This window comes from Pristis pectinata, chromosome 4 (genome assembly GCF_009764475.1).
Source record: "Pristis pectinata isolate sPriPec2 chromosome 4, sPriPec2.1.pri, whole genome shotgun sequence".
Classification (NCBI taxonomy): domain Eukaryota; kingdom Metazoa; phylum Chordata; class Chondrichthyes; order Rhinopristiformes; family Pristidae; genus Pristis; species Pristis pectinata.
This window is the reverse complement of record NC_067408.1, coordinates 70,856,128-70,880,001: the sequence shown is the minus strand read 5'-3', so window position 1 is coordinate 70,880,001 and position 23,874 is coordinate 70,856,128. Positions and strand designations below refer to the sequence as shown.

General features: G+C 43.9%; 1 protein-coding gene across 1 annotated transcript in view; it reads left to right on the top strand.

Annotated features, from left to right (window-relative positions):
* Window positions 1–882: 882 nt before the first annotated feature.
* Window positions 883–23,874, top strand: part of grpr (gastrin-releasing peptide receptor) — a 47,898-nt gene continuing 24,906 nt past the window's right edge. Inside the window, exons 1-2 of the mRNA XM_052014448.1 lie at window positions 883–1,286; window positions 15,937–16,288. Of these exons, the coding sequence (XP_051870408.1) occupies window positions 883–1,286; window positions 15,937–16,288 (756 nt within the window). The remainder of the gene's footprint in view (window positions 1,287–15,936; window positions 16,289–23,874) is intronic.

The following is a 23,874-nucleotide window of genomic DNA, read 5'->3' as shown; positions in this document are numbered from 1 at the left end:
GTGTAACCGAAGCATCGCCTCCTTAGAGCAATAAACGGTGACGTTCTGTTAGTTTGCTCATCACTAGCGATGCTGACTTGCCAAATAGTGTTTTCATTTTAGAATTAAGTCAGAGATTGGAAGATGTGTAAAAAAAGAAACATTGAGGATACAGAAATTCAAAAACAAAAGCAAGAGACAAAAGAGATTGCAGATGTTGGAAATCTGGAGAAAGATATTGGAGGAACTCAGCTAGTCAGGCAGCATCTATGGAGAGGAATGGACAGTGGATGTTTTGGGCCGAGACCCTTAATCTGGACTGAAAGATGGAGGGGAGATATCCCTGTGCATTTCCCTCCATAAACGCTGTGCGTTGATTCAAAACAAAACTACAAGATGCTGGAAATGTGAAATAATGAATGAAGCTCCTTCTGATGACGGGCCCTCCACCTGAAACATGAGCTCTGCGTCTTCTTCCTCCCGGCACTGCCTGAGCCGCTGTGCGTTTCCAGCATTGCCGTGCCTTTGGGTTTCCTCGACTGTGCTCACTGTCCGGTTGCAGTGAGTGAGTGAGTGAGTGAGTGAGTGGGAGAGGGGGGGAGGATTTCTCCAGCAGGTGGCTGTGTTCCGTGTGTCAGCGGTAGCTGGTGCTGTAAGACCAGCCCACTCGTGGATCCACGGTGCAAGTGACGCCAAGTGCCGGACTCACGCTGAGAGCTCGCACTTTAAATCTTGCCGCGGCGGCGGCTGGTCGCTCAGCAGAAGGGGAGGCAGTGGGACAACGGGACTCGGAAAGGGTGGGGAAGGAGCAGGGAAGGGGGGTGGGGGAGGAGCCTGCTTTAAAGCACAGAGCCACCCCACAGAGGTAAGGAGTGGTGGTCAAACGCTCAAGCCCAGGCCACAATGAGTGCGGGGGACTTTTCCCAATTGGACTGGGCGTTGTTGGAGTTGAACCAGTCCCTGAACGAGAGCGGGCAGGCGGCCGATCCCGGTGCCCAAGGCTTCCCGTTCCTGTACGCCATCCCGGCCATCTACGGGCTCATCATCCTGGTGGGACTGGTCGGCAATGTGACCCTCATCAAGATCTTCTGCACTGTGAAGTCCATGAGGAACGTGCCCAATATCTTCATCACCAGCTTGGCGCTGGGCGACCTGCTGCTGCTATTGACCTGCGCTCCGGTCGACGCCAGCAAGTACATCACCACCGAGTGGCTTTTCGGCCGGGTCGGCTGCAAGCTCATCGCCTTCATCCAGCTGACCTCGGTCGGGGTGTCGGTCTTCACGCTGACGGCGCTCAGTGCGGACAGGTGAGTGTCGGCGGGATATCCGCCTGCTCCTTCCCAATGTAGAATGCCGCCCTTGGAAGGGACAAGCCAGCCCCGAGAGGGTCATCTGCTAATGCACTACAGATCTGTGTGGACGGTGTTTGATCTGTATGGACAGTATTTGATCTGTATGGACAGCATGCGAGACCAGTTTTTCACTGTACCTTGGTACATGTGACAATAATAAACCAAGTTACCAGGCGAGGTAGAATAACGTAGCATAGGAACAGGCCCTTCAAATTAAACGAAATCTCTTCTGCCTCTACATGATCCATATCCTTCCATTCCCTGCATACTCATGTGCCTGTTTAACAGCCTTGTAAACGCCACTGTTGTATCTGCTTCCACCACTACCCTGGCAGGCCGTTCCAGGCACCCCCTACTCTGTGTAACTTGCCCTGCACATCTCCTTTAAACTCCCGCCCCCCCCACCCTAAATGCACGCTCTCAAGTATTTATCATTTCTACCCTGGGGGGGGGGGGGGGAGATTCTACCCTAAGTACTCCTCTCATAATTTTATAAACTTCTGTCAGGTTTCCCTTCAGCTTCGGACGCTCCTGAGAAAACAACCCAAGTTTGTCCAACCGCTCCTTGTCACCTATCCCCTGCCTGCGTGTGCTCCCCCCTCTCCCCCCCCCCCTTCTTATTCTGGCTTCTGCCCTCTTCCTTTCCAGTCCTGATGAAGGGTCTCGGCCCGAAATGTCGGCTGTTTATTTCCCTCCATGGATGCTGCCTGACCTGCTGAGTTCCTCCAGCACTTATTGTGTTTTGCTCCAGATTTCCAGCATCTGCAGAATTTCTTGTGGCTCCTTATAGTTCATACCCTCTTATCCAGGCAGCATCCTGGTAAACCTCGTCTCTCTCCAAAACCTGCACATCCTTCTGCCGGAGTAGCCGGTTCCTTGCGCGGCTCAGACCCGCGTTCAGTTCCTACAGCAGATCAGCCCCTCTGCTTTGTACGTTTCATAAGCTCCAATATGTGTGTAGTGTTTTAAATATATATGTTGCTAAACTACTCCTCCCATTCTGGTGTAAGGGAGAAGTGGCTGAGAAATTTTCCGGGAAAATCAAAGTCGATCAAATCTTCTAGGGAGCCTCGGCGGAGCCGTGGTAGCGTGTGTGATGAAAGGAGGGGTAGCTTTTGAAGGGGAGATGTGCTCCAAAGATCGCAGCGAGACCACTGACAGCCCTCAGTGACAGAGCCCACAGGAGAGGGAGGGAGCGGACAACAGCCATTCGAATCGTACATTCACCTCGCTTTTTATTACAGCCCAGTGTCACGGCGCAGTGGGTGCTCAGATATCAGAAGCGGATCGGAGACGCCGTTAAGAATTTAATTGAGTTTTAGCGTTACTCCGATGGCACAGTCTCTCCCGTGGTGGCTTCAGGCTGCTTTAGCCCAGAGCCATTTCTTTGCCCACTCCCATAATGAATGTCTTTTTAAGGAATCGTGCACTCCCCGCCTGCAGCCCAGAATAGGCACCGAGCGAAGTGCAATAGATGAAGCACGTAGCAATTTGTTGCATTGATGTGGGGGGGGGGGGGGTGCTGAGGGGGGGGGGGGGGGGGGAACAACACCGGCCGGTCCTCCTGTCTGCTTTATTTAACATTAGCTCGTTCTCAGGACCCTCTGCCGCTAACAAAAAGCACCCACGGTCTGCCGGACTCCTCGAATTCACAGTCTTAATTCGATCAATCCGGATCTGACCGTTTGAAATGTCAAGCACATCCTAACCCCGGAATGCGGATTATGTTTTAGAGTGAGATTTGTGAAAATGTTTGTGTGATTACTTTGTGACCGCACGGAACAGAATCCTGCAGCTCCAAATAATGTTTTGATTCTGTCACTGAACCTTGCAGTGCAAGGGTTACCAGAGAATCCCATCTGTTACCCATCTGCCAACATGGAGAAAGGGCCCTTCGTCAGTATGGTAAGGTGTAGGCTTCTGCAAGGGTTCCTGTTGTGACACTGGTGGCGCGGGAAATAGGTGTAGGAATTTGTTGGTGGGAAACACTGTGGTGCTGGAGGAACTCAGCAGGCCAGGCAGCATCCGTGGAGAAAAACAGGTGGTCAACGTGTCGGGTCAGGACCCTTCTTCAGGACTGAAGATAGGAAAAGGGGAAGCCCAATATATAGGAGGGGAAAGCAGAGCAGTGATAGGTGGACAAAAGAAGGCAGGACACACAAGGTGGTGATAGGTAGATGCAGGGAAGAGATAGTGATAGGCAGGTGTGGGGGAGGTGGGGAGAGCAGACCCACCGGGGGATGGGTCAAAGGTGAGGAGAGAAAAAAAGAGCTGGAGAAAAGAGAGATAGGCTAAGAAAGGGAAGAAAAGAAGAGGCGGGGTTGGAGGTGGGTGTGGGGGAAGGGGTGTGGGGATTACTTAAAGTGGGAGAACTCAATGTTCATGTCCTTAGGCTGCAAGGTTACAAGACGGGAAATGAGGTGCAGTTCCTCCAGTTTGCGCTTGGAGTTCTCCTGGCAGTGGAAGCCGAGGACCGTCATATCTGTGATTGTGTGTGTGTGTGTGTGTGTGGGGGGGGGGGGGGGGGACTTGAAGTGACTGGCAACGGGGAGATGCAACTAGGAAGTCAGTTTCCCCAGGAATGTGTTGGTGTTGGGCTGTCTGTGAGACCCAGTTAAGATATAGTAGGGGTACATGAATTCTGATGTTGGACATTCTGTACAATAGAAGATGCCAGTGGAAGCTGTGCAGCGGGCCTTCACTGTGATCTTCTCCAGCTATTAAGCGCCCTGAAAACGATGAGGGGAAACCTGCTAAAAGTGGCGGTTAATGAATATGGTGCGATTGGCCGGAGGGATGTTGGAAGAACTCACAAATTTCAAACACAGCAGCAAGACCTTTTTGAACTGCGGGAAGAGTTCTCTGTCATCAAATGTTGTTGATGTCGATCTCAATAGAAATTAAAGTGGGGCAGGTGTGAAACTGATCACAGTCTGTTTTACACCATTGCTCAAAGGCAAGATTTACACCTGGTGTCTTGTGTGGAAAAGAAAGCACGCACTGGGCATCCTGTTCCCGTGCTATAACGCGCCGTGTTGGTTTTTATTTACACATTTGTTAGTTTGTTCGTTTTCATGCCCTAACAATCCGAAGCTATCCATGTTGACGTGCGAGAGCTTACAGAGGACAGGCAAGGTTCTTCTCTAGCTGGCTGCATTTAGGAAGGTGGGTGGGTTTGACAGAATACCTGCGAAATTTGTCCTACACAGTTGCCAAATCCGCAACTTCAAATTAAATTTTGCAAAAACAAAACACAGAATCTTTGCTCAAAGAAATAAAAGACAGCAACAGTAAAGCATCACTCATCTTCACTCTCCGTCATGATTATTATTCCCGCTTTGATGCGGTGATTAAAGCTTAAACCATGCACTTCTAATGTCACATCACATAATAAAGTCATTATCTAAATACATGTCCCCGCGCTGGCTCAAACATCAGGCAGAGACACGGCCACACACCAATGAAAAGGGGTTTCAGATGTGTGTGAAGTGCTAATGCAACTCAGGCTGATTCCCCTAAGAGAGGGGCACACACCTCACTTTAAGCCACTTGTTAACAGGCATGAAAGTAATAAATTTACTTTCAATGTTCTTGCTACTGGAAAAGGGGTCACTGCCATCTGTGGTCTTATGTTAACGCTGAAAGAAACCCGCTATGTGTCTCGACACTGACTTGCAATAGGCTCCCTGTCATACGCTCAGTCCGAGATGCAGTGAGTTGAAAACTGTGTTCTGAGACCAACATCACCTTTTTCCGAAATACAAACAGAAAAGGCTGGAAGGGTTCAGCGGATTAGGATCCATCAGAAAGCCCGAACTACAATTTCAGATGTCCAATATTTAAAGTACTTTGAAGTTAAAGTTGTTTTAACTTGCTTTAGTTGAGCTTATGATTTCACTTCATTGGTTGTTTGGACCAAATGGCAGAATTGTGCGACAATGGAATTATTATGCTGAGCATGTTTATTGATCGGGAATGCAGGATGTTTAAAACAGAATCACGTTGAAACTGCATCGCATGCAAGACGCTGATCTTTGTGCTCGCTCAGACGCTCAGCAGACGTAAGCAACAGATGTGCAATTACCCTGTGCTGGCTGATCTGATACTACTCGGAGTATGAACTGACAGCAATATAACCCCAGTACACTGGACATCTCGCAAACTAGTTTTTTAGTGCTTAAACCAATCTTACGTAAGAAAAAGAATCAGTTCCTCGAGAGGCATTATGCAACTCAGCAGGACAATTTGGTTTAGCTGACTGAGCAACACCCTTTTCAGAGTAGCATATTCCTCATGGTTTAGGAGATTCTAACCTGGCCCTTTTGTGTTCTTTTTTCTGAAAGTGAAATACAATTGATAGCTAGATCAGGGCAAATTTTTAGATTCATATGCCCTTCACGTCAGACAGCAGCCCTTTTAAACACATTGCACAATCCTGGGATATTTTCCATATGTCAGTTATCTTATTTATTAAGCTTATTGTGGAGATACTCAGGGCCAAAGTTTATCGTCCATTATAAAGACTAATGTTAGCTCATGTCTTGAATAACCCGCACCGCTCGCTCCTGCATAATAATCTGAGCAAACCAATTCCAAACAAACATGTACAGAGGAAGTTAACTCCTGCTGCGCATCATACATACATTTGAGAGGCATCTATACAAAGAGACATCCTTGTGGAGCTAAACCTCTGATAAAGATATTGTGATTTTCCTTTGTTTGGAATCCCAGAGCACTTTTAATAGAGAGGGAGTTCAGTGTCATAAAGTTACATCCTTAATCCCATCTGTTGTTCTGGATTCGAGACTGTGGTGGAATGGAGATTGTTAGTTGTAGCTCTTCAGCTTCATTGTAATGTCTTTTAGAGGTTAGATTATATTAAATTCACATCTCTGTTAAATGTAGAAGCTCCCTTGGCAACTTGCACTGACGCTTCCTGTTTTGAAGAAGAGCAGAGAGTCATAGAGCCATAGAACATTGAAACAGGCTGTTTGGCCCACCGAGTCCATGCCCATCATCAAACACCGATTTTACTAAACCACATTAATCCCATATTTTCTTTTTCCCATATTTTCATCAACTCCCCCTCTACATCCTACCACTTACCTACACTAGAGACAGCTTACAATGGCCAATTAACCTACCAACCTGCACATTTCTGCGATGTAAGAGGAAACTGGAACCCATGAGGAAACCCACACAGTCATAGAAATAATGTGCAAACTCCACACCAACAGCACAGACGTCAAGATTGAACCTGGACCCCTGGCACTGTGACGGAGCGGCTCTACCAGCTTTTATCCCAGTCCTGACTGAGATTTATCCCTGAACTAAAATTGAAAACAAAGTACCTGATCATTTAGCAGGAACTGTTGGGGGGACCTTGCTGTGTAAAGTTGGCTACTGAATTTACCACATTACCACCGTGAAAAGACATTAAAGATTTACCATTCACCATTGAATGCTTTGGGACATCCTGAAGTTATGAAAGGCAGTACTACGTAAATGCGGAATATAGAACATGGCCAATCGCCTCCTACTAGCTTAAGAACTATTCGGTAGAACTTAATCCTGTAAACTTTCAGACTATTTAACTTCTGAACTTACTCTGCTTCCTGGGGATATGCATAGGCCCCTCTTCAAGCTGAGTCACTTTGTTTTAATAAAATATTCAAATCACTAAGATGCTGCCATAATGGGTAGGCATATTGGAAGTCCATTCTCATTCCCACTAAGAATTCCCAGATAAATCTGATAGTTAGCAACATGCCTCCCAAAAGATTTCCCCTACCAGAGGACCTGAATTATCTGAGGCACGTGGCAGATTTTACATAGTAACTATGTCAGGCATCTCTTCTTCAAAAAAAACACCTGTTGCAAAGCATCCCATGTGATGTACAGCTCCAGAACCCCATGTCCTGTGACTTATCCATTAAAGACTGCAGTTACACTGCATCCACTAATTTCAGACCACTGTGGGTGTGCAGCCAGCTTACAGTTACACAGCTGACTGTATCTTCTTCACAGGTACCTACAGCAAACAATGCCTTCCGCTTCTGGGACGGATGGGGGCTTTAATGTCCAAAGCTGTTTCCCAGGAGTGAAATCAACCTACAACTGAGATCAAGCCAAAATGATATAATGGGATGGGTGAATATGACTTGTTCAAAATATGGGTTTAAAGGAGGGCTCTAATGGACAAGAATGAGGTGAGAAAATTTAGGAACGGAATTCCAGAGTTTATGACCTGGTAGATTGAGAGCATCACTGACAGTGTGGATGGACAGGTGGCTCTTTGAAGTCTGCAGGGCTGCAGAAGGTTGCAGAGACAGGGAGGTCTAGGCCATGAAGTAAACTGGAGGCTGAGAACCTTAAACTGGAAATATCAGGTAATGGGGGAACCAACGTACATCAGCAGGTGAATGATGGCTGATTATGGCTGAGCGCATGCCAGATTAGGGGCTGCAGCCGTGGACTAAGCATGAATATTGGAATGAATTCCAGAGGGAAGGTGGGAGCGACAGCCCTTGGCATCAATTTAGCTTGACATCAATTGTAGAAGCACTTATAACATTGAAGACAATGGGAGTCAGCAGGAAATGTCTTCAGTGATTGAAAGTTGATTATGGTTGTTGGGCAGCACGATGGCCCAGCTTATAGAGCTGCTGCCTCACAGCTTCAGTGACCTGGGTTCAATCCTGACCTCCAGTGCTGGGTGTGTGGGGTTTGCACATTTTACCTGTGACCCTTTTCCCTGGGTCGAAATGTCTGATACTACAGGGCATGCATTTAAGGTGAGGTGGGTAAGTTCAAAGGAGATCTGCAGGACAAGTTTGTTACACAGAAAGTGGTAGGTGCCTGGAATGTGTTGCCAGGGGTGGTAGTGGAGGCAGACACAACAGAAGCGTTTAAGAGGTTCCTGGATAGGCACATGAATGTGCAGAGAATGGATGGATATGGACATTGTGTGGACAGAAGGGATTAGTTTAGTTAGACATTTAGTTACTAGTCTAGTTTAGTTCGGCACAACATCATGGGCCGAAGGGCATGTTCCTGTGCTGTACTGCTCTATGACCTTGTGGTGTCCTTCCGGCTATCTGGTCTCCTGCCACATCCCAAAAATATCTTGGTTAAATTGCCCCGAGCATGAGTGGTAGAATATGGGGGGAGTTAGTGGGAGTATGGGCAGAATAAAAATGGGATTAGTGTAAATGGGTGCTTGATGGTCAGCATGGACTCAGTGGGCTGAAGGGCCTGTTTCCCTATATAACCTCTATCTCAACGGCAGGGCGCAGCTACAGGAGTTCCTCAGGGGAGTGGCCCCTTCCCAGCTTTCTTCAGCTATTTTATTACTGAACTTCCTTCCTTCTGTCAGAAAAACACAACTAGTAACTTAATCATAGTGTTATCTCGCCCTTCTTTATATAGTTGGGCCATGGAATAGTCAATCAACATATGCCTTGCCAACAACCCTTATATCCCGAGAATGGATAAAGAGTGACAAATGGCATTAGTTGACATTTTGCACCATACCATTAGAATGTTAAGTATACTTTCCATCAAATGGAGCTTTTATCATGACTAATCCTTGATCAAAGAGTAAGCATGACAATAAATTAGATAAATTGTCTCCTCCAAGTACTTTGAGGAAATTCAGTTGAACACACTTCAGAGAGCAGATCTCACTGACTCAGTCTATAATGCTGGCACAATTTGCTTCTGGCATAATTGCAACATGACAACATTTATAACCTACAAAAATAGGTGTGAGTTGAAGGTAACAATTTATTCACTTGTTTTAGATAATATTGATATATTGTCCGGGTTTTTTATTCTCCATGACATGAGCCTTTGACTGAAAAATAATGTGCTTTCTCATTCCCAGCAGTTGATAGGTCCGCAGGGATCACTTATATTTATGAAAAGATAAAGTTGCCAAATGATAATTCAAAGGTTGTACATCATTACACTCACTCTGAAGTTTGTAAAATGATGGCTGTGACCATCAACTGTCTTAACTTCCTCAGTACTGTGCAAAAGACCTATTTGCTCTCAATATTTGTCATCTACCTGTTTTGAATGGAATTATAACATTACACAGCATATAGTGGGAGGAAAATTGATTATGTCAAAACAACCACCGTTGGAATGATGCATGCAGCTCCTGCTTACATTGATGCTTACTTTATTTATTGTGTTAATAGGGAAAGAAATGTAATATAGTTGTGTGCTAATATTGCACAGTGTGATCCCAAGACTCGAAGTATTTGCTGAGGAAAAACACCCATCACCATGAGGGAAAGGAAGCACGGATGAGAATAAATGTTAATTTTACTTTCCAGTGTTTCCAGTATTTTCTATTTTTATTTCAGATTTCTATCATCTACATTTTTTTGATTTTCACTATAAAGATCTTGCTTGGTAAATCTAAAAGTTCACAATGGAGATACCTAAGATGTGAAAGGGAAAAATCTACTGATGTACATGGACCTTTAGAAATCTGTTTATGCTGTGGGGCCTTAACAGGGTGGATACAAAAATGATATTTCCTCACGTGGGAGAATCTAGAACCAGGGGTTACTGTTTAAGAATAAGGTATTGTCCATTTAAGTACTGGGGGCAGTTTTGGGCTCCTTATTTAAGAAAGGATGTGCTGACGTTGGAGAGGTTTCAACGAAGATTCACAAGAATGATTCCAGGAATGAGAGGGTTAACATATGAGGAATGTTTGATGGCTCTTGGGCTGTACTCCTTGGAGCTCAGAAGAATGAGGGGGGACCTCATAGAAACATTTTGAATGTTAAAAGGCCTAGAGAGAGTAGGACAGGCAAAGTTGTTTCCCATGGGAGGGGAGTCTCGTACAAGAGGGCACGACTTCAGGATTGAAGGGTGCCCATTCAGAACAGAGATGCGGAGAAATTTCTTTAGCCAGAGAGTGGTGAATCTGTGGAATTTGTTGCCACAGGCGGCTGTGGAGGCAAAGTCATTGGGTGTATTTAAGGCAGAGATTGATAGGTATCTGAGTAGCCAGGGCATCAAAGGTTATGGTGAGAAGGCAGGGTAGTGAGGTGAAATGGGAGAATGGATCAGCTCATGATAGAATGGCAGAGCAGACTCAATGGGCCGAATGGCTGACTTCTGCTCCTTTGTCTTATGGTCTTATGGTTTTAAGACATAGATGAGGCTATTGGTAGAGATTGAAGTAGAAACATTGTGGTGTTTAAGCATAAGTGTTGAAATATTTAATACTTTTGATTCATTATGGTCTACTTCAATTCACTTAGCAGAAAGTAATCTCACAAAATGTTCAACATGTCAATGGAATACAGCAGGAGTTATTTTTAACGAGCTGCATAATTTTGTTGTTGAATATCAAAAAAAATCTGCTGAGGCTTGAAATCCAAAACAAAGCAGAAAATGCTGGAAACACTCAGCAGGTCAGGCTGCATCACTGAGAAGAGAAACAGAGTCAAAGTTTCTGGTCAAAAACCCTTCGTTAAAAAGGAAAAGGAGACAAAAGGAGTTTGTAAAGCTGCAGGGAGGGTGGGGGAGGGGGCTGTCTCTGATAGGGTACAGCCAGGATGACCATGGGGATAAACTGTAAACAAGGTTAACTGGTCATTGAGTGAATGGGAGCAGCTAGAGAGTGAGGACATAGACAAAAGAATGTAGGAGTTGTAAAACGCAGAAAAGGAGGACAAGCCCAGAGGGGCAGGCTGGATATGTCCTCCTCTCCCAGAGAGAAAGGGAAGGGAAAAAAGAACCTGAGCTAATATCGCAGATGGATGACTGATACAGACTGAGAAATCAAGTTACCTGAAGTTGTAGTATTCGATAATGGGTCCAGTAGGCTGCAGTGTGCCCAAACAAAAGATGAGGAGCTGTTTCTCAAGCTTGTGTTGGGTCTCACTGTGACAGTACAAGAGGACAAAGATTGATGGGTCAGAGTGGGAATGGGATGGAGAATTAAAGTGGCAAGCAGCGGGAAGCTCAGGGTTGCCCCTGCAAGCTGAATGCAGGTGTTCACAAAGCGATCACCCAATCTGTATTTGGTTTCTCCAATGTGGTCTCCTGTACATTTCAGTTCTGCTGAAGGGTCTCCAACCTGAAACATGGACTCGGTTTCTCTTCCCACAGTTGTGGCCTGACCTGCTGACTGTTTCCAGCATTCTCTATTGTGATTTTGTTGTTTATTGCCTTCAATCTTGCCTTCTCAAAAGATCCAAGTCTTAAAGTGAAAGTAATGAATTGATTGTACATTTAATAGACTCTGTGGCATATAACACCAATATGGTTAATAATTGCAAAATAATGTTTTATGTTAATAATATTTTACTGAGAATATTGTCATGATTTAAATATTTGTTTTATAATGTCTTTGCATTATACTAATGGCCAGTCCTGAATTGGTGAATCATATGTATCGGCATAATTCATTTTAAGATATGGAATGCAAATGATTTTCCATTCTGACTCTCTAGTGTTTTGGGCCTCTGGTAGTTCTGATGGAGTGGATGGGTAACAGACTATGTACAGTACGATATTTTCACATTTATCTTCAGGAGCAGTGATTAGTCATGAGCAACTTTCTCTCCAACAGATTAGTTACAAAAGTTGAAGCTTTATTAAGCTTTTCCACTTTAAAACAAATCAATATGAGCATAATAGACTCATACTGCAGAGAGCTTTCTTGCAATCAGTACTCCTATTGATTGTTTTTTCCTAAAGTATTAAAGAAAAAAACAAAATAATTCTATATTTGTCCCATGTACAACCTGAGTATTAATGACAAGTATTTGTGTTTTATAGTAACTCATGCATTTGTTTTATTGTCTCTTTAATATGGCCTCCTTTTTTAAATTGGTGCGGTCAACAGTTGTGGTTCCAGCATAGATCCCTCAGAATATTTGTTGGACTTGCAATCACAGAATCACATAACACCAAAGCAAGCTATTTAACCCAATCTACCTGTGTTGATTCATTAAATGTAACAATGGCTGACGTTTAGGCTGATCAAAGCAAATAAGCATTAATGCTGTGGAAGATGAATTTCTGGAATATGTATGGGATAGATTTTTCACTGGTATGTTGAGGAGCATTGGAGAATTGATTATACCAGATCAAATACTGTGTAATGGGAGAGGTTAGTTAATAAATTTGTTACTTGCGGTTCTATAAGAAAGAGTGATTGTAACATGATAGAATTCTTCATTGAGAAGTGAAGCAGATCAATCCAAGACTATGGTCAACAATCTTAACAAAGGAAATTATGAAGGGATGATGATGAGTGAGTTGGCTCTGTTGGATTGGGTAACATCATTGAAAGGTATGACAGTGATTAGGCAATGGCTAACGTTTAAGGAACAAATGCAGGAAAAGCAACAGTTGTGCAATCTTTTCTGGTGCAAAAATACAAAAGAAAAAAATAATCTAGCAAAAGGATTTAAACATAGCATTAAATCAAAGAGGAGCCACACAAAGATCTCAGAAAAATTAGCAGATTTAAGGATTGGGAGCAGTTTAGAATTCAGCAAAACATGGGCCATGAGATTGATTAAGAGAGCAGAAATAAAGTATAGGAGTAAACTTGCAAGGAACATAAGAGCAGACCGCAGAAGTTTCTACAAGTATGTAAAGTAAGAAACAAGATTAGTGAATACAAATGTAGGTCTCTTACAGTCAGAAACAGAAATAGTCTAACGTTGAACAAAGACATGGCAGAACAATTAAACAAATACCTTGGTACCACCTTCCTGAAAGAGGACACAAATAACTAACCAGAAATGCTGGACAACCAAAGATCTAATGAAATGAAGGAATCAAAGGAAATTGGTTATTAATAAAAAAGTGTTGAAGAAATTAATAGGATTATGATAAATCCCCAGGGGCTGATAATCTGCATTGCAGGCAGTAAAAGAGGTAGACATGGAAATAGTGGATGCACTGGTTGTCACCTTCCAAAATTCTATCGATTATGGCTGGGTTTCCAGAAGAAGGGGTTGCTGTCTTAGGGTATGGAGAAAGACACTTAGAACTGAGATGAGGTGAAATTTCTTCCCTCGGAGGGTGACGACCCTGTGGAATTCTTTACATAGAATGTTGTGAGTGCCAAGTTGCTGGATGTGTTGAAGGAGATAGAAAGTGGGAGAGAGTGGGAATATGAACTAGCTAGAGATAAAGGACAATCCTTGATTGTGTTTATTCCTGCTCCTATTTTATTATGTTTCTGTGCTTCTATCACAAGAACTATTCAATTATCCAGCTCCCTTGTACTATCTCTTCAACGTTTTCTCCTTCAGGTCTTTAATCTAATGATCTTTTGATGATCAGTATTCTGTACGTTTCTCCCATTCTTTCTGGCAGTGTGCTCCAGGTCATAACATCTCATGATACAAAGGAAGGTCTGTTCTCTTCCTATCTGCTTCTGGAACAAATTACCTCAGATCTGTGCTCTATGGCTATCAAGACTCCTGCCAGTGGAAACAGATTCTTCCTATATACTTCATCAAAATCCCATATAAACTTTAACCTCCCCTTAATCATCTCTCCTCTGAGAACAATTCCAGTTTCTCTCTAATCTGTCACATGTGGGTTCCTAATTACAGAGCTTATGTGATACATAATAACAATTGGTACGAGAGCCACATAGGATTGTAACAGCAGCCGAAGCAGCCCTGGAGCCAGCAACACTGCATCTTCTGTGCAGACAATAGCATGAAGGCAACATCCAAAGCCAAACTGGCAGGTGGCCTGGAGGAGAAGAGACAGTGATGTGTGGCTTCAGAGATTACATAGCATGGAAAGCTAGTCTAAGCAGTAGCTCATGCAGTGGGCTGAGTTTTAGCTGGGATCAGTGAATCAGGAGGCTCGCCGTCAGTCGAAAGTCTGCTACATGTACAGCCTGCAGGATCCAGCCTGCTATCTACTTGTGTGGCAAAACAACACACAGTTTGTGCCATCTACAGGATGCATGGCAGCAACTCACCAGAAAGCACCTCTCAAACCCACGACCTCTACCAGCCGGAAGGCCAAGGGCAGCACCACCACCTGGGAGTTGCCCTCCAAGCCACACACTTGGAAATAAATAGCCGCTATTTCACCGCCGCTGGGTCAAAATCCTGGAACTCCCTCCCTGACATCATTGTGGGTACACCCACACCTCAAGGACTGCAGTGATTCAAGAAGGCAGCTCACCACCACCTTCTCAATGGCAATTAAGCAATGGCAAATTAAATGCTGGCTCAGCCTGCAAAGCCTACATCCCTTGAATGGCGAAAATATCATCCGTTACCAGACAGCCCTTCTTAAAGTCATTAACAAGAGACATCTCTGGGGGCAGCTGCTCTATTTGCACTGATACCAGACCTCCCAAAGTGATCACAGATCCATTGTCAGGCAAATGGACAATGAACCGATGAAAATATTGGGGGTGGGGTGAGGTGGGATGGGTGGAGAGGCAAAGGGATTTAGATAGGGAATTCCAGGAGACTGGAGATGAAGCCATGCAGATATAACACTGAATTAAAGGGATTGCCTCAGTTTCTGTGGAAAAACATCCATAATTTAGCATTATGCTCGGAAGCTTTCTTTGCTTCCTTACAGTTGTGTTAAACCATCTGCAGCAACTTGCTGGAATTCTGCAGTAAAATAAGCTTTTTGGTCTTCCAGAGCAGTCAGATTTATCCACCATTCACGTTAATTCCAATTAGCCAATGCTTCACAAGTGGGTCAGTGTAATTATTAGCCATGTTTCAATAGGTTAATCAGTCTTTTGGCAACATAAGTTCTCCAGAGATCAAAAGATTACATTCTTTCAAAAGTGTGATAAAACCATACTGCATTAACACAAACTTTTTGTGCAAATATTACGCTGTTCTGATTATGTTAGTTAACTGATGTTTCAATAGTAACATCAGAGCGTTAATACTGTTGCAGAGAACCTCTTATCACATTGGTATCAGCAACACATCAATGCCAAAGCACAGCAGGCCCTTTTATGAGGCTGTCTTCGTAAGATGCAGAAAATATGTTCCTGTAGATGTTTGATTCGCCCTCACCATGTGCCTATGAGCCATAAGATCATGAATCATAGATGACAGGTCTTACAACTAAACTTGCTGTGCATTAAAAAGGTAAACTTCAGGTCAGTGCTTGTGGCGATTGCACTTTTCCTCGGTGCTTTTCCCCTCAGTCCACTTCCTCTGTACTTTTTTTTATTGTTGGGATCCCCCGGATTTAAATGAGCAGCTGACGGAATGATGGCAAAATACTGGAGGCACTGAATGAGTTTGGAAGGAATCCCATTGGCATCAGGTAAATTGATCACTTCATATGCTTTCCATGATTTCTCCCTGGAATAATATGTGTTATAATTTGCTTCTAATTCAGATGAGGGATGTGGGAATAGCCAGCAATTATTGCCCTCCCATTGAGAAGCTGGAGAGGTTCCCTTTTCTTCAACTGATTAACCTAGTGAAACATGGGTAATAATTACACTGACCACTTGTGAATTGGGTGCATTGTGACCTATTTCCCTGTAATCATTATGATTTTACCTGCACCATCTTGAATATTGTTACATGTTGTTCATTTCTTTCTTTTGCAGATATAAAGCTATAGTCAGACCGATGGATATCCAAACCACCAATGCTCTGATGAAAATCTGCGTGAAAGCTGCATTCATCTGGGTGTTTTCAATGCTGCTGGCTGTCCCCGATGCTGTGTATTCCGACCTGCATTCTTTCAATAACTCCGACATCAATAAAACTTTTAAGGCATGTGCCCCGTACCCGCATGGCAATGAATTGCATCCTAAAATCCACTCCATGGCGTCCTTCCTGATTTTCTACGTCATCCCACTCTTCATCATCTCCGTGTACTATTTCCACATTGCCAAGAACTTGATCAGGAGTGCTTACAATATTCCAGCAGAGGGCAATCAGCACATATTGAGACAGGTAAGCCCACAGATTTCAGGTTGCTCAGCTTCAGAGTTGATGCCATTGTATCATTGCATAACGAAGGCCATTTTCAGTCGGCACTGACAACGCGGAAATCTGCTTGAAATCAGTCAGTTTACTTGGACAAATCAATTTCCATTCTCTCTAAAGATCACAGTAAGTACAGATCCTGCTTACAATTAACACTTTGCACTGTACTTATGGGCCTGGATCCTTTGTGCGACCTTTAAGAGCTCTCATTCTCCTGGTAATGTCTTTAATGTTCTCTACTATTCATTCAGTTCTGTACAGCTGGATATGATTGTCAGTATCTTTATTCACGGCTGTTAAGGGGAGATGCCTGGTAGCAGCACACCACTGCCCACAGCTGTAGAGACTGCTGGGTGCGTGAAAAAGGGCATGAGTCCATGTTCTTAGAAAGCTGCTCCTGGGGAGTTCATGGCACTGCTCGTAAACCTGGCAAGGTCATATCCTCACTTGCCTATCGACTAATAGTGACTGTTGTCTGATAGATCGGGGTTATAGGCAAGATCTCTTTTGAATGAAGTGAGGCTATGAAAGATCTAACAATGGGAATTCTCATTAGCTACCTTAACCCAACAAGGTCTGCAAGCCATTGACAGTGGCTTCACTCATCTAGGTAGTAATAGCCCAGATTTAACATAAGAAATAGAAGCAGGAGTAGGCTATTTGACCCCATGTATAATAAAATCATTGCTGATCTTTTACTTCAGTGCCACTTTCCTGAACATATCCTTTGATTCCTTCATATTCTCGGACCCTGTGGGAAGCTAGAGAAGGAATTGTGGAGGCCCTTGCTGAGATTTTTGTTTCATCTCTAGCCACAAGTGAGGTTCTGGAGGACTGGAGAGTGGCTAATGTGGTACCATTGTTTAAAAAGGGTAGCAAAAACAAGCCAGGAAGCTACATGTCAGTGAGTCTGATATTGGTGGTGGGTAAATTGCTGGAGGGGATTCTAAGGGACAGGGTCTACCAAAATTTGGAGAGACAGGGTCAGATTCAGAACAGTCAGCATGGCTTTGTGTGTGGGAAGTCATGTCTGACAAATCTCTTGGAGTTCTTCGAGGAGGTAACCAAGAGGGTAGATGAGGGTAGGGCAGTGGATGTTGTCTGTATGAACTTCAGTAAGGCCTTTGACAAGATCCCTCATGGCAGGCTGGTCTGGAAGGTTGGATCACATGGGATACAGGGTGAAATAGCGGATTGGATTCATAACTGGCTCAGTGGCAGGAAGCAGGTGGTGATGGTTGAGGGTTGCTTCTCAGACTGGAGGCCTGTGTCTAGTGGTGTGCCACAGGGGTCGGTGCTGGGACCTTTGTTGTTTGTAATTTATATAAACAATTTGGATGTGAATGTACAAGGCATGGTGAGTAAGTTTGTGGATGATACTAAAATAGGTGGTGTTGTAGATAGTGTAGAAGGTTATGAAAAATTACAGGGGGATCTTGATCAGCTCAATCTGTGGGCTGTGGATTAGCAAGTGGATCCAAATAAATGTGAGGTATTGCATTTTGGGAGATCAAACCCAGGTAGGACTTGTACAGTGAATGGTAGGGCCCTGGGGAGTGTCATGGAACAGAGGGACCTAGGAGTGCAGGTGCATAGTTCACTGAAAGCGGTATAGATAGGGTGGTGAAGAAGGCATTTGGCACGCTGGCCTTCAACAGTCAGGGCACTAAGTATAGGAGTTTGGGAAGTTATGTTGCATTTATATGAGACATTGGTGATGCCACATTTGGAGTGTTGTGTACAGTTCTGGTCACCCTGTTATAGGAAAGATGTTATTAAACTAGCAAGAGTGCAGAAAAGATTTACCAGGATGTTGCCTGGACTTGGGGGCTTGAGTTACAAGAAGAGGTTGCGTAGACTAGGACTTTATTCCCTGGAACGTAAGAGATTGAGGGGTGACCTGATAGAGGGAGATAAGATCATGAGGGAAATAGACAGGGTGAAAGCACATAGTCTTTTGCCCAGGGAGAGGGTGCTAAAAACAAGAGGGCATAGTTTTAAGATTAGAGGTGAGAAATTTAAAAGGGACAGCAGGGGCAGCTTCTTCACACAAAGGGTGGTGCATGTTTGGAATGAGCTGCCAGAAATGGTGGTTGAGGCGGGCACGTTAGCAACATTTAAAAGCCATCTATATAAGTACATAGATAGGAGAGGTATAGATGGCTATGGGCCAAACACGGGTAGATGGAACTAGCTAGCTGGGCAACACAGCTGGCATGGACAAGCTGGGCCTGTTTCCGTGCTGTATTACTCTATGACTATGTACCTAAAAATCTATCAATTTCTGTCTTGAATATGGTCAGTGACTGAGCCTCTGCTATCTTCTTGGGGAAGGAATTTCAAAGACTTACACCCTCTGGGTGAAGAAGTTTCTTCTCGTTTCATTCCAAAAGAGCCGGCCCTGGATTCTGAGACTGTGACTCCTGTTTCTAGATGCCCCAGCAAGGGGAAATTTCATTTACCCTTTTAAACCCTGTAAGAATTTCGTATATGACAATAAGATCACCTCTAACTTTGCTAAACTCAAGAGTGTACAGGCCTAATCTGCTTAACCTCTTCTCATGTGACAAACTTGCCATGAGTCAATCTGGTGAATCTTTGCTGTAGTCCTTCCAGTTTGCAGGGAAGTATTGTACTGCACAAGCTGTCTCCTAAGTGATGCTATTCACAGGAAGGCCATCTCCTCTCGCGAGACGGAGCCAGCTCCTCGAATCAAGCTCCCCCTGGGTAACTGCACAAAGTAGGTGTGATTGCCCAGTGATGATCAGCGGTGAGAGAAGATGGCTCACTGCTGACCGCAAATTCTGGACAAATACAACACAGAACCATTGATCTGTCAGTGAAGGTTGGAATTCTTTTCACTTGGATCTGGATAACCCTAATGTCAGATCCCTCACACACAGGGAGATGTGGGAATCTTTTTGCTGGTGTGATTGGGGCATTTTGGAGAATTTTGCCATTGTTAAAGTCATAGTCTGGTTCATGAACACTGTTGGGACAATTCTGACTCAGGGCAATAGGTTTGGAAATATAGGGCAAACCTATAAACCAATATAAGTTTAGTAGGTTTACTCACTTCCTAAACATCATTCTTGTTAACTTGCATTGAAGTCACTGAAAATGAATATCAGGAGAGAGTATAATGGATGCCTGAAACAATATCACCCATTTTGCATTAATACCCACAGTTAACCCATAGCTTCCCCAGAGTGTACTATGAAAATTAGATCACATTGTACCATGTTTTGGTGCACTTTGAAATTAATTTTCATTGATAAACAATCACAAGAGAAAAAGTTGCACTAAGTCCATGGCTTCCATTCCAGTTTCTCCATGCACTGGATGTGTTAATGCATGGAGCATCCCAGATAACTGTAGCAGCAATTAGACTGCATGAACAAATATCCCAGATGCAAAGGCCACAGGTGACATTCCTACAGAAGCAAGCTTTCATGATGTTTATGAGACCTGCTGTAAAGGGGAGCTGTCTAAGATGTTTGGCTCTGGGATCACACCCCATGGGTGATTCTTTTCAAGTAATCTAACTACCTCGCTCTCCCAAAGGACCATCCCCTCTCTACCAATATCTCTGCACAACCCACAGCCTCCTTGCTCATCACCCTGCCCTCAGCAAACTAAATGACAACCAATCATCCAGTATCCCTCCACTCCCCCTGCTATCACCAACTAACTTACCTGCCAAATTACCTGAACCCCTACTGACTTCAAAACTCAACCCCTCTACCATATCTTTTCCCAGTCCCAACAAGTCTGCTTCCAGTCCCAGCTTGATGATCACTCTTGCCATCCCACTCTGATGCCCTCCCCTTCTGATCTATGACCACCACTCACATGCCCCACCAACCCCAGGCATCTCTCCCCCCCACCCTTCTACATAGGTTAGAAAGCATTAAATTGATTCTGTTACAGTAATTCAGAAATGGAGACTGTTTGCAAGCTCCTGGCATTAATAAGCACTAAAGTCACTGACATAAAGATATTTATTAGCTCGTTACCAGAACCCAAAGTAAATAGTCAAGTTGAAACTAAATCCCAAGGATGACCATTGTAGGAACCTCCTTATGAAATGCAGGCACATTAATGTGTTTATATGGAAGTCTTTTGCTTGTTGTTGAAAATAAAACTTTGCTTTGTTTATAACAGTTGGGGTCATGCTGTTGTTAAAATAGCCCACAAAGAAACTTTGCAGGCTTTTTAATATTTCTGAGTCATACCCAATGTACTCTTAAACCCCACGTTTCTTTAAAAATCACTTTTGAGAAAGTAATATTAAATAACAGCCAAGTTTCAATGAATCTTTCTTCTTCTGTATAAATGGGAAAAAAAATCCAAGCACTTTCAGAGCATTCCTGGTTCCAAGCCGATAACTGGGATATGTCATTGAAAGTGAAGAGTTCAACAATAAACTTTAAGTGGATTCTTATTGTGACGCCACAGCCTTTGGGCCCAGCTAGTTAGAATAGTCAGGAGTTATGTTCAGCCACACGGCATAAGCTGGGGTAGTACAAATGTATTTAATGTAGCTGATGGTGACATGAAGACTTGTTTATAGTGGGCAATAAAACAAATCAAATATTCTTACATTTTTTCTCTGAGTCAAGAATATAATACTTGAGCTGTATATTTCTAAAATGTCACAATGCAGCAATTACCCTAATTCTTAGCATGCCTGAGCCATGGCGAATTATAAGAACTGTTAAAAATGTCCAATATTGTTGGATCACATGAGCAGTGTACTGTTTAGGCTAATTACCTCAGGAAATATCTTTAATGAGCCTAGTTGCTGTGTTAGGAATCTCAGTGCACTGAGAATTGCAACAATCCCCAAACCAGTGTTCAAATGGGCAGGGAACTAATGAATTTAGGGACTTGTCATTTTCTAAGCAGCCGTATAGACCTGCACTGTCCCCGGCCCCACCCACCACTCCACCCATCCATTTATAGGAGCAAGTTCAGCAGCAGAAATTTCAAGATTAGAGAAGGAGACAATTATTACCTAAGGTTAAAATTACACTGGAGAATGATGTGAAGTCTAGACCTTGCAGTGAACAAATAGCTTGAGCACTTTGATTGTCAGTGGTCAGTTACTGAGATTCTTGAGATGACTGCAAAGAGCAATGCAAAGAAGAAAGCCTGAAAATTTGTAAAAGTAACAAACAATCTACTCGAGGATCTCATCAGGTCGAGCAGCATCTGTGGAAGGAAAGGAATTGTTGACATTTCAGATCAAAACTCTGCATCAATACCATCTGGCACAAACAAATAAATAAACAAACAAACAAACAAACAAATAAACAAATAAATGGGTGAATGAACGAATAAATGGATGGATGGATGGATGGATGGATGGATGGATGGATGGATGGATGGATGGATGGATGGATGGCTAGATAGATAGATAAATAAATAAATAGCTAGATAAAGCAGCCAGCATAATCAAAGACCCCACTCACCCCAGATATTCTCTCTTCTCCCCTTTCCCATTGGGCAGAAGATACAAAAGCCTGAAAGCACGTACCACCAGGCTCAAGGATAGCTGTTATAAAACTATTGAACGGTTCCCTTATACGATAAGATGGACTCTTGACCTCACAATCTACCTTGATATGACCTTGCACCCTATTGTCTACCTGCACTGACTGGTAACTGCTTCAAATCTCCTGCACCCCCATGCTCTTACAAACCAGTCAGCTAAGGGTTGCCTAAGGATAGATGGACTTAGATCCAATGTTAACTGACTCACCTGATAGGAAAAGTGTCAGTGAGCTGTTCAAGCCACAACATTCGACTTCCTGTGCTGCTCCCAATGGAAACCACTGACCACAATTTTAACCCTAGAAGAAATTCTGACTGGCAAGATATCGATGAGAACGAGATCTTAAATGGGAGCCAATGATGTCAGTCAGACCCCAATACAATTTGACTTGGGAGTCAGAAGTCCCCTACCGCTGCTTATCCACAATGTAAAACCTGGCAGTATTAGCTACATGAAGTGAGTGAGGTGATTGGCAGTTTGGTATTGGTATTAGTTTATTATTGTCACTTGTACTGAGGTACAGTGAAAAACTTGTCTTGCATACCGATCGTACAGGTCAATTCATTGCACAGTGCAGTTACATTGAGTTAGTACAGTGTGCATTGAGGTAGTACAGGTAAAAACAATAACAGTACAAAGTGAAGTGTCACAGCTACAGAGAAAGTGCAATGCAATAAGGTGCAAGGTCACAACGAGGTAGATCGTGAGGTCATAGTCCATCTCATTGTATAAGGGAACCGTTCAATAGTCTTATCACAGTGGGGTAGAAGCTGTCCTTAAGTCTGGTGGTACGTGCCCTCAGACTCCTGTATCTTTTTCCCGATGGAAGAGGAGAGAAGGGAGAATGTCCCGGGTGGGTGGGGTCTTTGATTATGCTGGCTGTTTCACCAAGACAACGAAAGGTAAAGACAGAGTCCAAGGAGGGGAGGCTGGTGTCCGTGATGCGCAGGGCTGTGTCCACAACTCTCTGCAGTTTCTTGCGGTCCTGGGCAGATCAGTTGCCGTACCAAGCCATGATGCATCCAGATAGGATGCTGTCTATAGTGCATTGATAAAAGGTGGTGAGAGTCAAAGGGGACAAACCAAATTTCTTTAGCCTCCTGAGGAAGTAGAAGCGCTGGTGATTTGACCAGGACAGGCTATCGGTGATGTTCACCCCCAGGAACTTGAAGCTCTTGTTTCACAGGAGCACTGAACTTGCTGACACACAGGTCCTCAGGAGGATCTGCCATTGTGAGTGGTCCAGTTCCAACCCATCACCTCTAAGTCCTATGGTTCTGGTTTCACTTTACGCTCCAGCATGCTGCTGAGAGAGTGCTGCACTGTCAGAAGTGCCTATCAAGTGGGGCCTTTAACTGGGGTCTCATCTGCCCTCTCTGGTGGACAAAATGTCAGCACCAGGCCAACCCCTCGGCCCCTCACAATTTTATATACTGCAGTTAAATCTCCCTTCAGCCTCTTCTTTTTCAAAGAAAACAGCCCCAGCTTATCCAATCTTCCTTAGGCACAATTTTCTAGCTGTGGCAACATCCTCATAAATTGTCTCTCCAGTCTCAGACCACACAGTGGTGCAATGAGTAAAACCTCTGCCTCACAGCTCCGACGACCCGGATTCAGTCCTGACCTCGGGTGCTGTCTGTGTGGAGATTTGCACGTTCTCCCTGTAACTGTGTGGGTTTCCCCAGCATGCTCCAGTTCCCTTCCTCATCCCAAGGATGTGCAGGGTTATAAAGTTGATTGGCCACCTTGAATTGCTCCTAGTGTATGGGTAAGTGGTAGGATTTGTAGGGAGTTTATGGGAATAAGGGTAAAGTAAAATTGGATTAGACTAGGATTCTTATGAGTGGGTGCTTGATGGTCAGTGCAGACTTGATGGGCCGAAGGGCCTGTTCTCATTCTGTGTAACTTTATGATTCAATTCAATCACATCTTTCCTATATTGTGGTGACCAGAAGTATATATACATAGCTCTGGTGCACTTAGTGTTTATCAGTAC